Below are 15,530 nucleotides of genomic sequence, written 5' to 3' on the forward strand. Positions count from 1 at the left end.
TTAACAAAATTTATTTAAATGTTATACATAAAACTTAGTTTCTTCATTCATTTGTTTTTTTTTTAATTTATCCAAACAAAAGTTCATATATTGTTTATATATATGTATATAAAAAAGGAACATTTTAAATATTAATTTTTCTTATTTACAATTTAAAACAGTACATGAAATAATAATAATAACAACATTATCAATCGTAAAAATGTTATAAAACAGTAACTGCTCATCTTGAAAGACTGCGACGGGTGTGTGTGTGTGTGTGTGTGTGTGGGGATTCACATGGTTAGGAGGAGACAATGCGGCAATGCGGAGGATCTCTACATTCAGACAGGTACTGGAGGTGCGCTCAACAGGGCGAACAGGTGGGCAGCATGGGTGGGGGCTGGGCTGACAGCCCTTGGGCAGTGCCAGCTGTGTGTGAGAACCATATGTGTGTGTGTGTGTGTGTGTGTGCGCCACATATGGAGAAGGCGTTGTTTTATGAACCCATGAACTGAGACCAGAGACATAGGCTACTGGGTTTGCAATTGTAAAATGTGAACACAAATAAAGGTATTAAAATGTGTGTGTGTACTGTGTACGTGTGTGAGAGAGTTTGAGTGAATGTGTGTATGTATGTGTGTGTATGCGTGCTCGTGTGTGTGTGCCTCTGTGTGTGTGTGTGTGTGTGTGTGTGTGTGTGTGTACTGTGTACGTGTGTGAGAGAGTTTGAGTGAATGTGTGTATGTATGTGTGTGTATGCGTGCTCGTGTGTGTGTGCCTCTGTGTGTGTGCATGTGTGTGTGCGTGCATGCTCGTGTGTGTGTGCCTCTGTGTGTGTGTGTGTGTGTGTGTGTGTGTGTGTGTGTCTGACGGGTGTGTGTGAAGGTGTGTGTCCAAATGCAGAGCAGGAAGCCAACATGACCCCTGCTGACCGCACCTCGAGCTCATTAAGGTCACTGTTTTTTTTTTCTTTTCTAAGGGAAAGGGTGCAGGAGAGAAGGCAAACTGCAGGTGGAGGAGAGTGTGTGCAGAAGGAGTGTGTGTGTGGGTGTGTGTGTGTGTGTGTGTGTGTGTGTGTGTCTGTGTGTGTGAGCGAGAGAGTGTGTATTTGCTGAAGACATTATTTGTATGAGGCGTCTGTGTGTGTGTGTGTGTGTGTGTGTGTGTGTGTGTGTGTGTGTGTTTGTGTGTGTGTGTGAGAGAGAGATAGCGTAAGAGAGAGAGAGAGAGACAGTCTGCTATATCAGGAAAAGCAAGGCAGGTGTCCTTCCACATAAAAAGCTACACACTACAGTAGCCAAGGCCTACGACTAGTCATCCACAGGACTGCAACCTTTCACCACGACTACACTCCTTTATCTTCAGCTTCCCTTTTGTCACACCGCCACTTCACAGCTCACAGTTTCCCCTTTCCGACTGCACAGATCAAGGCAATAACACTGAACATCGGCTTCCGTTCCGGGCGCCATTTTGGCTCCAAAGGCTCCTCGGTTTCCAGGCGGTCTACAGGCTGCTCAGCAGGCGCTGTGCCGCTCCGCCCCGGGCTGTCTTGTGTGGGGTATCTTCAAAAGGCACAAACAGAACACAGACATCTTAGATAACGCATTGGGTCCGTATGGATACAACACTGAGCTGACCTGAGGTTTTTGGAGCTGACAGCTGATGTTTTAGGAGAAAGAAAACTCTTTTCAATCATCAATTATTACAAATATGCATATAAACAATACACAACATGATGGTAACATGAATGAGTGGTATTTCAAAATACAAGTGTAAGAATATTTTGGATGGTATGTTGATACGTTTTCATGCATATGAATAATAAATACGATGTATTTCAGGAGAAGAGATAATGACAGAGAGGAGATAAGAGGGAGAAAGAGGAGAGGAGAAAAGAGAGAGAACATGAAAGAGAGAGAGAAAAAAGAAGAGAGGAGAGGAGACGACAGGATAGTGGAAAAGGAGAAAGTGGTGAGAAGAGGAGAGGAGAGGAGAGAAGAGAAGTCGAGGCAAGCCATGTGACCTTATGAGGGGCGAGGAGTGAGAGAGAGAGGAGACGAGGAGAGGTGATGAGAGGAGAGGGACAGAGCGAGAGAGAGAGGCAGAGAGGGAAAGAGAGAGAAAGAGAGAGAGAAAGAGCGAGAGAGAGGCAGAGAGAAAGAGAGAGAGCGAGAGAGGGAGAGAGAGCGAGAGAGAGAGAAAGAGCGAGAGAGAGAGAAAGAGAGAGCGAGAGAGAAAGAGAAAGAGCGAGAGAGAGAGCGAGAGAGAGAAAGAGCGAGAGAAACAGAGAGAGAGAGCGAGAGAGTGAGGTGAGCGGTGGAGGCGAGACGTACCCCCTTTGGAGGCTGCAGGATGTGAGGAGTGAGAGAGGGTGGAGGGGCTGGAGGAGGAGCGAACACCACCACACAGCTGAGAGGAGGACGAGAGGAGCAGAGCCACGCAGGAGCAGAGAGACACACGTCAACAACAACAACAGCAACAACAACACAACACAGCAGCGGCAGAGAGACACACGTCAACAACAACAACAACAACACCATACAGCAGCGGCAGAGACACACGTCAACAACAACACAACAGCAGAAAGACAGATGAACCACAACAGCTGCTCACAGCTGCACATTATGCACACTCACGTAGCAAAACACACACACACACACACACACACATGCTGCAACAAGTAAATTCAAATAGGAAAACACAAACACACACACACATGCTGCAACAAGCACACTCACGTTGGAGAACACACTCTCTCTCTCACACACACACACACACACACACACACACACGCTGCAACAAGCACACTTGAGTTGGAAAACACACACAGAGAACAAAGGCACAGAAAATACTGGAACAGGAGCATGGAGATAATGGAGTCAGAATTACAACAGCAAAGTAATGACAAAGTGAGAAAGAGAGAGAGAGAGAGAGAAAGAGAGTGAGAGAGAAAGAAAGAAAGAAAGAAAGAAAGAGAGAGAGAGTGAAGAGCGGAGAGGTGAGATGAAGCCCATTCCACAGCTGAGGTCTCAGACAAACTGAGGCTTTGTGTTATTATTGATGCGTCACACTTAATGGGAGCCCAGCTGTCCAGACACACACGCCAGTCACACTCCAAACACACCTGTCCACACCTTCAGTCCGCTCACAATCACTCTCCCATCAGGCGCCATGCAGTTATACAGAAATCAAATCAAATCTGGTGCACTGCTGTCGTCTTATGCTATTGTGTTGAACACCTTAGCAGGGGAAGAGGTAACTAGTCTACAGTAACATATATGCTTATTTACTATAAATCTTTACATTGTTCACGTAGAATGTTAAACATTGTTAAATGTTACATTGTTAAATTACCCCTTTGTATGAAATGCCCCATTAATACAGTAATTTCCCGCATATAAGCCGCATTGTGTATAGGCCGCAGGACACTGTTTTATGCAAGTTAAAAGAAACAAAACCATATTAACACCATATTAATTGCCCCCCCTGTATTAACCTCATAGCGGAAGAAATGTTGCAAAATCAATGTATAAGCTGCGGCTAATAGTCGGGAAATTACGGGTAAGCACATTAAATGCACTATATAATTAAACTGGCCTTGCCTAAGAGAGGTGTCTGCCTGGGGTTGGATGTACACTCACGATGCGGTTTAATCCCCCACTTAGTGGGAGTAGTGGAGGTGTCTAGCTGAATATCACTAATGTTCTTGCATATCGGCTTACACATTCTGTGCTCGATTGGTTTTGCCTGAGTGTTGACCCATCTGATGGCCCTGTACAACACCATTAAATATTAAGACCAAGCGTGCTGGTTCATGATCAGCTAACTGCTGTGTGTTTATTATGACATGAGCAGGACGTGTGTGTATGTGTATGTGTATGTGTGTGTGTGTGTGTGTGTGTGTGTGTGTGTGTGTGTGTGTGTGTGTGTGTGTGTGTGTGTGTGTGTATGTGAGTCTGAAATAAATAGACTAAATGGAACAGAACAGAACTCAATAGAGTCGACTTGCATTGAACAGAGTTGAGTAAAGTTGAAAAGAGCATCATACAGTTCAAAGGAGATGAAACGAAAATGGCTGAATACACTCTAAAAATGAATGTGTTGAGAACACTACATCTCTGTGTCCAGATAGGGACAACACTGTTAGCGTTGTTTCCAACACATTCATTTTGAGAGTGTGGAGTTGAGTAGAGTTGGGTAGCACTGAGTGGCGTTGAGTAGCATTGCGTAGAGTTGATTGGGGGGAGCGGGGTTGAGCGGAGTTGAATACAATTCAGTAAAGGTGAAATGAGCTTCATCTAGTTAATTAGTTAATTAGAGTAGAATAGAGTAGAGTAGAGTAGAGTTGAGTGGGATACCTGTTCGTTCATGATGGCGGAGAGTTCACCGAGCATGTCTTTATAGTGCGCCCTCATCTCCTCCTGATACTCCAGCTGGTCCTCCTTTATCAGGCGCTCGTTCACATCCAGGGCCTGGCCACACGCATCCGCAAACTGCCTGCAGGGGCACACACACATACAAACATGTCACACACACACACACACACACACACACACACACACACACACACACACACACATACACACACACACACACACACACACACACAGCCACACACAGAGTCAGGAAAAAACATCCTCTAAAGACTATAATTAACCCAGGCATAGGGCCATGTTTTGACTGAATAATTACAGTCTTCACTTTCACACGTTGCTCTCTCACCGAGACCCCAAAATAACCACTGTTCCTGGAGCAAAATCACACACGACTCAAAAGAAATGGGCCATTTCCGATTTACCACAGACGCACACACACACACACACACACACACACACCAGGGGATACCCATAAGACCTCACACTTTGGGAACGAAATCATTTGATTCTTCACAGAAGCGCTGAGACTGGGTGGTGTATCACTTACAGGCAGTAGCATGCATGTGGCTGACTTTTATTTGGGAAATAATAAATGGGAAAAATGTATCCTTTCAAACATTGGAGAATCCTTTTAAAACACCAGCATATTATTAACATGTCAACAAATCATCTGCAGTGAGTTCACGGAGCATAACAAATAGTTTTAGAAGACTGGTCTAATGTTTTTCCAATGTACGTGCCATTATCTCATTGTCTGTAACCAGTTCCATTGATTATAGTGGAGGCTAATTGTTGTAGCATCTGCTCCGTAAATGGAACGCTTCAGTTACATGGCTGGTGCAGCCTATTTTATACGGTCTATGGTAGCCTGCCTGTAGCCTGATCACAGCTGATCTCAACTGCTGACTCACTTATTCTGCTCACCACCAACCACACAGCTGAACCAGTTACCAGAGAGAGGGAGAGTGGGGCACGTAGGAAAACATAGCAGAAATGAGTTCAGTCTATAATGATGTTAATACTGAATGAGCTCCGAAGGACAAAAGTCCAGGCTACAGTAAGACACGCTGGTCCTCTTAATGGCACTAAAGAGTTATGGCGCCCTCTAGTGGCAGCTGTTATGTTGAGCCGACTCTCAGTTTACTTACCGTAATTTCCCGACTATTAGCCGCGGCTTATACATTGATTTTGCAATATATCTTCAGCTCTGAGGTTAATACAGGGGGGCAGTTAATATGGTGTAAATATGGTTTTGTTTCTTTTAACTTGCATAAAACACTGTCCTGCGGTTTATACACAATGCGGCTTATATGAGGGAAATTACTGTACTGATTGTGGCTAGTGCCCATATAAATGTAATGCATCTATGTGGTAGCCATCATGCCACCTTTGAGCAGATGTGTTTTCTTAAAGAGTTCATAACTATGCGTACATCTACCCTATGCGAACCATCACCAAACTATCATGTTCCTGCTTTCTGCCTTCTGGTGTACAGTAGGTGTGTGTAGGAGTGTGTACCTGAAGATCTCCTTCAGCAGTTTGACCTGGTTGTCCGGGTACTTCTTGGCGTTCTTCTCCTCCAGGAATGCTCGGGCGTACGCCATCGGCCCGGCATTCACCTACGGACGGAGTTAGGCAGAAAACAAACTTTAGGCCAACAGGCACCGTAGAGTCAACAGACTAGGAAGTGTGTAAACGCATTACACTTATTCAATTCACAATATCAGCAGGGAGAGACAAGGGCCGTTGTTTTTTTCCCCTTTATGTCTTACGATCTGTATATGATGTGGAAAAAAGGGCTTTTCAAAGTCATAAGAATTCCCATTCACGGACATGCCACTCCTGTCTACCAATCTAGAACTGACCAAGCAGAACAAATCTGAAGTAGCCTATCATTGTCTGTGAGCGAAGATAAGATATCCATCCCATGGTCATTCTCACCTGACCTTGTTTGACCCCTAAAGAGGTGAGGAAAAGTGTGAGCATTAATGTCCATCTGTCTTCAACACACTGGTCACCTCAGCTAAGCTCGTCAGACTTATCTCCTCCTATGTGCTGGATATACAGACATAAGGTCACCAGAGGGTCATCATAGACAGTCAGGGGGGTCAGTCGGAGGTCGTGGGGTGTAATGCAGGACTGGGTCTGGACCCCTGAACCTACAGTAATCTCTTGACACGCATACACAGGATTACCACACAAGGGCTGTTTCCTTAAGAGCCTTGGTCTCGGTCTCGGTCTCGGTCTCGGTCCCTGCTAGCCCACCACTGACCAGTACAGGACCAAAATATGATTTGACCATTGTGTTCTGGGGGAAGATCAGTTTAATCCAAACTCCAATCCTAAACCTTACCCTAGGACTTCATCTCTCTTGCTGATTCCAACCACCAACTTTCAGATTCCAAAATTCCAAAGTTTAAATTCATACAAACAAGAATGATGATCCATGATCATTCTCTACATGTTTCCTATCAGACAGTGTGTGTGTGTGTGTGTGAGTGAGTGTGTGCGTGCGTGTGTGTACCTTGACGCTAACGCTGCCCTGCAGCTTGAGCTGCAGCCGGATCATGTCCACCTCGTCCATGCCGCAGAGCTGGTTGAGCTCGGACACCTTGCGGGACATCTCGTCGATGGCCACCTCGATGGGGTTCATCTCCGTGCTCTGCTGCTCCACCACCTGGATGCGCTTCTTCAGGTAGGGGAACGACGAGCTCGCTACAGGGCACACACAGGAGGAGGAACAGGGTGTGAGATGACCGACAGAGAGTGAAAGAGACTATGAGAATGTAAACATCATTATGTCAAATAATAATAATAATAATAATAATAATACAAATAAAATACTACTACGACTACTACTAATAATAATAAATAAACTAAACTTACTCACAATACCATAAAATTAACCTATGGAGAAATGCATACGCATTTATTCACTTAGCTGACATTTTGTTCAAAGTGTGCTTTTGTACAGATAAATATGACCTTCTCCATCAGTGTATGCGTTCTGTGGGTGCCCAGCCCATTACTCTGGTGTTGCCACTGAGTTTAGTATTTATAGAAAGTGATCCGTAAACAAGGTTACTACATCCTAAAACGAGGTGGAATCATCTCGTAAACGAATGATGCAAATGTAGAGTCATAACAGTCAGAGTCGGACGACTGATTATAAGCGAGGATGCGGTTGTCATGGCGACGGCTCACTGGTGAGGATGGTGCGTCTCTTGCACTGTTCCTCCACGTCGCCGTGCTTCTTCCCCGACAGCGTGAACGGCGTCTCGAAGACGAAGCGGCTGATGTTGTGATGCCGCTCGAAGTCCGTCCGCTTCTCCTGCTGCTCCTTCTCGTCGAAATAGGGCACCACGTACGTCACCTGGATGTAGGCGTACCTGGGGTCCAGGTCTTTGGGGTTCACCTGAAGACAGAGGACATTGAAATGAACATTTGTCTTTGTGAAAGTGAAAACAATTGAAGCCTTGAAAATGTTAGCATGTTATTATGGAGCAACACTATACAATGATGGTGCAATACTATTGCAACTGCTGGTAGACTGTTGCAAGCAGACCAGTATTAAAATAGCAAAGCATTCCCTCTCCACACACCATTTTAGAATTATATGAAAACGTCTACTTTTAAGATAAATACATTGTGGGAATAGGTGAATGAGTCTCATTCCTCTTACATTTTTACACAAGCACTATAGTTATTAATTACTTATAGTGTAGTTACTATTAGTTACTTATAGTGTAGTTACTATTAGTTACTGATAGTTATTGTACATTGGGACCATGGCCACGAATTAGGCTTCCATTAGCTTGCTGTGTATTTTGGTGACAGAGAAAAAGGTGTGATGAGATCAGGAGAGACAGGAGGAGAGGAGGATAGAGAGAAAGACATAAAAGAGTGAAGAGGTCAGGGGAGAGAGGAGGAGAGGAGGACAGAGAGACAGATAAAGGTTTGATGGTGTCAGAGAAGAGAGGAGGACAGGAGGATATAGAGACAGAGGTAAAGGAGTGAGGAGGGCAGGGGAGAGAGGAGGAGAGGAGGATAGAGTGAAAGACATAAAGGAGTGAGGAGGTGAGGAGGAGTGAGAGAGGAGGAGAGGAGGACAGAGAGACAGAGGTAAAGGTGTGATGATGTCAGAGGAGAGAGGATTGGTGAAAGTCTCCAACCTTGTTGGAGTCCTGGATCATCTTGACGTTGTCGGCTCCAAACTTGTCGGAGTAGAGCTTGAGGAGCCTCTGGGAGATCTCGGACAGACCCGTCAGCTTGGGCTCCTTGTAGATGAACTCTTTACTCTCCTCCTCCTCAAAGAAACCCTGAGGGAGACAGCAGCATAGCAAGGTCACCGTCATGCCACACAGGGGGGCACACTGACCTCTAGTGGCGGGGAAGGGAAGTGCAAGAAATCTGGGCGTGTAACTCTAATGGATGTGCAGTAAATATACGATAAATGATGTGCTTGTGTGTGTGCGCGTATGTGTGTGAGTGTATGTGAGTGTATGTGTGTGTGTGTGAGAGAGAGAGATGATAGAGAGGGAGAGAGACAGAGAGAGATGGAGAGAGAGAGAGAAAGTGAGAATGTGGATATAGTATGTGAGAATGTATGTGTGAAAAGCACAGCAACCACACTTGACATTATTAAAAACAAAGTTAAGACAGTGGTCATGTTGTTAGCGCACAATCCTGCTTCAAGAAGAGTAGTCCATTACAAGAGTTATTCTATTAATAATAATAATAATGACACAGGGGTGCTTCTGCAAGTCAGACAAAGAGGTGGTTGGCATGGTGACGCCCATAGCAGCACTTTGTACCACCCAATGAGTATCATTCAGCTCCAAGGTAACATGGAAGCTTCTTTATACTGCACACCAATCATCTACAAGTGCTATGAAATACAGTACAATGCTCTACACCACTCACTCCATCTAACTATAACACCACACACTACTGTATACAGTATAATACATACACGCCGTCTGTACTTTTAACCATCTATGATAGACTACAAATCAATACATGATCAAAACTGCAGCACACTATGAAACAACTGAGTAATCTGGTAATTAATTGTGCATCACATCATCTAACTTTATTTAAATAAAGTCGAGTTAAATGTAGATATACAGTATAATGTGTTATATATCTTCATCTAACTGTAGTGCTTGGGTCATTGGGATAAAGGAGGGTCTATTTCAGACTGCATTCTACTGGAGGAGACGCTTCAAACGGGAGGCAGAGACTCAGGCAGAGTAGCATGGGCAGTGCTGTGTTGTTAAGCCCCCAATGGTGCTAGTCTAGGACTGTCCAGTAGACAGAGACCTACTCAGGCCTACGGTCACTACCACTGGACGACTATAGCCCCCACCCCCCCAACACCTACTGTAGTGAGCAGTGCAGACACTAGTGAATAGGCATATGGGGGTGGTGGGGTTGAGTGGGGAGGTATTTTAGGGGAGACCAGGAGTCACATGGCACATATCATACAGCGTTCTGTGTGTGTATGACTATGTGGGGATGTGGGGGGAGAGAGCGAGGGCGAGAGATTAGCGCTAGCTGTGAGGAGAGAGAGAGGTTAGACGCAGAGCCGGCCGGCCAGATGGACGACTGCGAGGGGGGGAGGGGGGCAGAGCGAAGAGAGAGAAAAAAGGGGAAAAAATTATAGTAATAATAAAAACTTACCGCGGCCTTGACATTAAGATAACCGAGAGAAGAGGACAAGAGCAGACGAAGGGGAGTAAGAATTGAAGACTTTCAGAGATGAGCAGAAGAGCTGGCACACACACACACACACAGTCCTAACAGCAGAATAGCTAGATAGAAACACACACACACACACACACACACACACACACACGCACAGTCCTAACAGCAGGAGAACTACACACACACACACACCCCTAATAGAAAGAGAGCTGACAGACAGACAGGAGCACAGTGTGTATATATTGTATACCCCTGAGTGTAGCTATACTTTCAGCTTTTCATAAGTTCCCCTTTTTACACAGACATTCCCACAGAGCAGGAGAGCGTCCTTCAAAGCCCTTCAGTGAAGGAGTTGCAGATGTGCCATCATCAAGAGCGATCATCAATGTGACGTGAAAAGGTCCTCTTAACATGGTCTGCAGTGCCTCCCGTGTGCACATGAAATCCACACAACTCTTACAAGAACACACACATACACACACACACACACTCCCTCACTCATGTACACATATCCACATCTACGCAAACACATAGTCTCTCTCACACACACCCAAACAAACACACTCCCCTCACACCCACGCACACTCCCTATCTCTCTCTCTCTCACACACACACACACACACACACACACACACACACACACACACACACACACACAGATAGAGTCCTAACGGCCGTTAGAGGTGTGTCCTGGTGTTTGCTCACCTGGCCATAGAAAGCCACGCGGTAGTAACGGCCAAACAGCCGCTTCTCCGAGTTCACCACCTCCGTCACCTTCAGATACGACCGGTGGATGTCGTAGTACAGCTCTGACAGGCGCTGTGGGGCGCACACACACACACACACACACACACACACACACACACACACACACACACACACCACAGACGAAACAGAGTTAAACAGAGCCATTACAATCAGACACAGACACATATAAATGAAGACATAGAAGACCATACTAATCTTACATGCTCATACATGTATACTGTATATTTACACAATGGCCAATATGTTACATGGCATAGTAATAGTAATAGACGTCAACGCTTGAGGTGGTCCAATTAAGTTATTAAAACTAAATGGCCACAGCGCCAGTGTAACACCAGAGTTAGCCATAAGGGGCAGTGTAACACCAGAGTTAGCCATAAGGGGCAGTGTAACACCAGAGTTGGCTGCTGCATGATCAACTAATTCGAACAACTAATTAAAACGTTAAGCTATGGGAGTCCATTGCTATGGTCACAGACAAAGACCAATTTCACATTTAAATCTAAATTCAAAGGACTGTTTATGATGTTTGTTTTTCCACGTTGATCAAACAGACTGAGGCTTTCTGTACAGAGGAGACTTTTAGACGAGATGCTCAAAGTCACCTTGAAATCCCTCCGCTTCTCGAAGACGGCGATGACAGGCTTGTTGATGTCGGCAATCAGCTCGTAGCGCTCTGATTTCCACAGGTAGTCCACACACAGCTCCAGCTGCTCCACCAATGTGTCCTTCAGGCGCAAACAAACAAACAAACAAACAAACAAACAAACAAAAATAAAAACACAGGAACGTCTTTGGTACGCAACTCCACCTTGAGTCTACAGTACTCTGAGGTATCTACCAAAACCATGCATGTTAGCATGTCAAGTAAACAATTCTCTATCCCGTTAAACCAAATATAATGTAACATATATTATGCATAATATACTTATATAGAATAGCATATACAACAAATTTGCTATCTTAAAATGAATACAGTCAATCACATTGATCAGTGGGCCAGAGTTTGTGAGGAGTGTTCTTCTGCCAACTCGCCTGGACCCAATGTGAGGTAAATCTGACCTACATCAGAGAGGGTTAAAGCGGAGCGAGAGGCGCAAACGTTCGATATCCCACTATGACGTCTTTGCAACACGCCTCTTTAAGCAGACAGGAACTGTTCGAATTTTGCTTCCATAGAGATGCATTACGTTGCTCTATCTTGTCAGTAATGAAGGATCTTTGCCTGCATGTCCCTACACGGCTCAATCTGGCCCTACTCTGGCCCATATGTGGCCCGGACATGGCGGGTGTCGTACCTCGGTGTAGGGCGTGTCCTGAGTGCCGGCGTCCTCCTTCATGGCCCCCTCTTCCTTCACGTTGGGGGAGATGCTCATGAACGCTGCCCAGCCCATGCAGAAGGAGGCTGCACAGCCAAACAGGAAGTGAGGTCAGGACATACAGGACGTGATGTCACAAGCTGCACTCACAGCCATCTGATGGACTCATTCATTCATTCACTCACTCACTCACATAATTCGTTCAACCGTCCATCCATGCATTCATTGATTCACGTCCCACCTCAACAATTGATGTATCCATAGCATCACTGCCATGTCTGTGTGACATCAGAACTGTATCACAGGACTGACACATTGGAACAATCTTGTGACTGGCATGCAGTCTTTGTTTGAGAGTTTGAATTCCCATTGGCCAGACATGTGGAACCGTTATCAAAAACCAACCAATCAGATCTCACTGCCCATGCAGTACCACAATGCCACCCGCTAGAGTGTGTGACTATCATCGCTATGACAACAGTCCCACATGAGTGTGATAGGGGAATCAAACACCAGTGCTCTAACAGAACACACACCACACCACCTGTGAACTCATGCTCAGGGTCTGACTGTGCGTGCGTGTGTGTGTGTGTGTGTGTGTGTGTGTGTGTGTGTGTGTGTGTGTGTGTGTGTGTGTGTGTGTGTGTGTGTGCGCGTGTAAGTGTGTGTGTGTGTGTGTGTGTGTGCACTGTGAATCATTCAGAGAGGAGCAGGGGGAAAGGGTGCTGAACCAGTGGGAAAACAGCAATGATAACACATCAAGACAGAAATAAAAGGAAGAGACTTCACTCCAAAATCACTCCAAAATTCACTCAAAACGTCCAAGCCACCTGAAAGGACATCCCTGCACAGACCTATAATGTTTGGTCTACAAATAAGAAATACAAGATGCATTTAAGTGTATCTGAACAACACACACACACACACACACACACACACCACCACCCATACACTGATAAAAAATCTAACTATGAAAATATTTCACACAAAATACTTTTCCCTTCGCACCACTACAAAGCACTGCAAGAACACCACACTGTACAAATCAAAAGAGGGGGGACTAAACTATAAATTACTTGATTCTAGAACTTTCTTTACACGTCTCTGCTAAGACTAGTCTAGTCACCGCTCCACACGTTGGTTGAAGATCTATTTTCGGGGTGCGTAGACGAGGCAGACGGCGGAGGGGACACTCACTTTCTCCTTCTCGGGGGGTTAGTAAGGGGCTACAGTTAATTGCATTGGCTTCCTCAGGGGCAACACTGGACATCCGGGCCTTTTCAGGTTTCCAATAGCCTGCGTTGCAAAGGAGGGTCAACAACAGGTTTACACGTCAACAGCTCCACAGGGAATCCTCGCTATCGGCGCTAGCACACGCATGCACACGCATGCACACGCAAGCGAATGCGTTGTACTGCACGGACACGGAAGCGCATGCTTGGCTACGGCACGGACGCGGAAGCTCGTGCTCGGCTTGGAACGCGGTACGGACGCGATCATGCAGCGTTCGTCAGGCTCGCACATGCAGACGTGACAGCAGCGGGTTCTGGAACAGGTCTAGCTCTGGACTAAGGTCAGGGTGGGGTCGAACTAAGGTCAGATCAGGGTCAAAATAGGTCCATGTCAGAGCCAGACCTCTTCCAGACTTCTAGATGCTATGATCTAATAAAGGCTCACTACTGAAACATGCAAACATGCAGAACAAAATATACTCATAAACATGGTAATTTTACATAATAAGAATAATAAGAATAATAAGGCAATTATTAATGCAATTCTTATTTTTAAGACTTACTCTATGCAGTACTTCAAATGCTATGGTTGTTTTAATATCCCACCTAGTCTAGCAAATAATGAGCATGAGACCCTGAGATGCCCTGAGGATGTTGGGCTATTCTAATGACCACAGCGTCTCAGGGGCGTTTAGCGTGTGTTTAAAAGCATGCTAACGGAGCCGAGTGTGAAACGGTGTTAGGAAGCCTGGCCAGTACAGGAACACACAGCTGGAGATTAGCCGTGGGCAGAGAGCCTGGGTAAACACAGGCCTGTGTGTGTGTGTGTGTGTGTGTGTGTGTGTGTGAATTAGTGTGTGTACTGTATGTGTGTGTGTGACCGTGTATGTGTGTGTGTGTGTGTGTGTGTGTGTGTGTGTGTGTGTGTGTGTGTGTGTGTCTGTGTGTGTGTGTGTGTGTCTGTGTGTGTGTGTGTGTGTGTGTGTGTGTGTGTGTGCGCATGATGTAAGTAGGTGTGTGACTGTGTGTGTGTGTGTAGGTGTGTGAGTGTGTGTGTGTGAATTAGTGTGTGTACTGTATGTGTGTGTGTGACCGTGTATGTGTGTGTGTGTGTGTGTTAGTGTGTGTATGTGTACACTTAAAGGCTGTTATTGAGCAGGCAGCAGCTCAGCAGTTAACACAGGCCTGCCACCACAAACCCGTCATCAGTGCTCAGCCCCTACAGCTCACAAGCACGGGTTACAGAAGCACTGTGGTGAGACACTACACCAGCAAGCACGCGCACCCGTGCACACTCACACACACACACACACACACAGCCTCACACACATATGGGTTGCACACATACAGATGGCAGGCAGACACACACAAACACTCACACATGGAGATGGCACACACTCAAACACGCAAACACATATTTAATGACAAACATACAGGCGCATAGACACACACAAGCCCTGTGATGTACACACAAATATAAACGCACAAACACATAAAGTTAAAGACACACACACACACACACACACACACACACACACACACACACACACAAACACACACACAAAAGCACAAAAGCACAAGAGCTGAGACTGTGGAGGAACAGCCATGCAGGGCCAGCGGGTGTAGCTCACCTCTCCTCTTCAGGGATTCAGCAATCAGTGCCGAGATATGGATATAACACATGGCAGCCTAGAGAGAGAGAGAGAGAGATGGAGAGATGGAGAGAGAGATGGAGAGAGAGATGGAGAGAGAGAGAGGAGAGAGATGGAGGGAGAGATGGAGAGAGAGCAAGAGAGAGAGAGAGAGAGATAGAGAATTGAATTTCAAAAGCCCTTTATTACAAAAAGTGATCAAAAAACATTACAATGTCACTCCGTCATCTTAGAGGTATAAGAGAGAGAAAGAGAGAGAGACAGAGAGAGAGAGAGAGAGAGAGAGAGAGAGAGAGAGAGAGAGAGAGAGAGACAGACAGAGAGAGAGTGTGAGGGATGGGAGAGGAAACCTCAAACATATGTAATGTACACTGTTGTCATTTTATAGCATAAGTGGTTCCCCAGAAGCTGGGAGATCCTTCAGATCATGTGATTAGAGACCCATTTAGGTTGATCTTGACCGCTGTAACCATGTAACCGGACACCTCACTCCTG

At 45.6% G+C, this 15,530-nt stretch overlaps 1 protein-coding gene across 1 annotated transcript in view; it reads right to left on the bottom strand.

Moving 5' to 3' along the window:
* dock10 (dedicator of cytokinesis 10) overlaps positions 1-15,530 on the bottom strand; it is a 91,387-nt gene continuing 75,857 nt past the window's right edge. The window contains 12 exon segments of the mRNA XM_062552066.1: positions 1-1,544; positions 2,316-2,391; positions 4,341-4,479; positions 5,877-5,977; positions 6,883-7,073; positions 7,563-7,773; positions 8,531-8,677; positions 10,770-10,883; positions 11,438-11,560; positions 12,131-12,237; positions 13,349-13,447; positions 15,015-15,072. Of these exon segments, the coding sequence (XP_062408050.1) occupies positions 1,486-1,544; positions 2,316-2,391; positions 4,341-4,479; positions 5,877-5,977; positions 6,883-7,073; positions 7,563-7,773; positions 8,531-8,677; positions 10,770-10,883; positions 11,438-11,560; positions 12,131-12,237; positions 13,349-13,447; positions 15,015-15,072 (1,425 nt within the window). The 3' untranslated portion in view covers positions 1-1,485.

The sequence above is a fragment of the Sardina pilchardus genome, chromosome 13 (assembly GCF_963854185.1).
Source record: "Sardina pilchardus chromosome 13, fSarPil1.1, whole genome shotgun sequence".
NCBI classification, from domain to species: Eukaryota; Metazoa; Chordata; class Actinopteri; order Clupeiformes; family Clupeidae; genus Sardina; species Sardina pilchardus.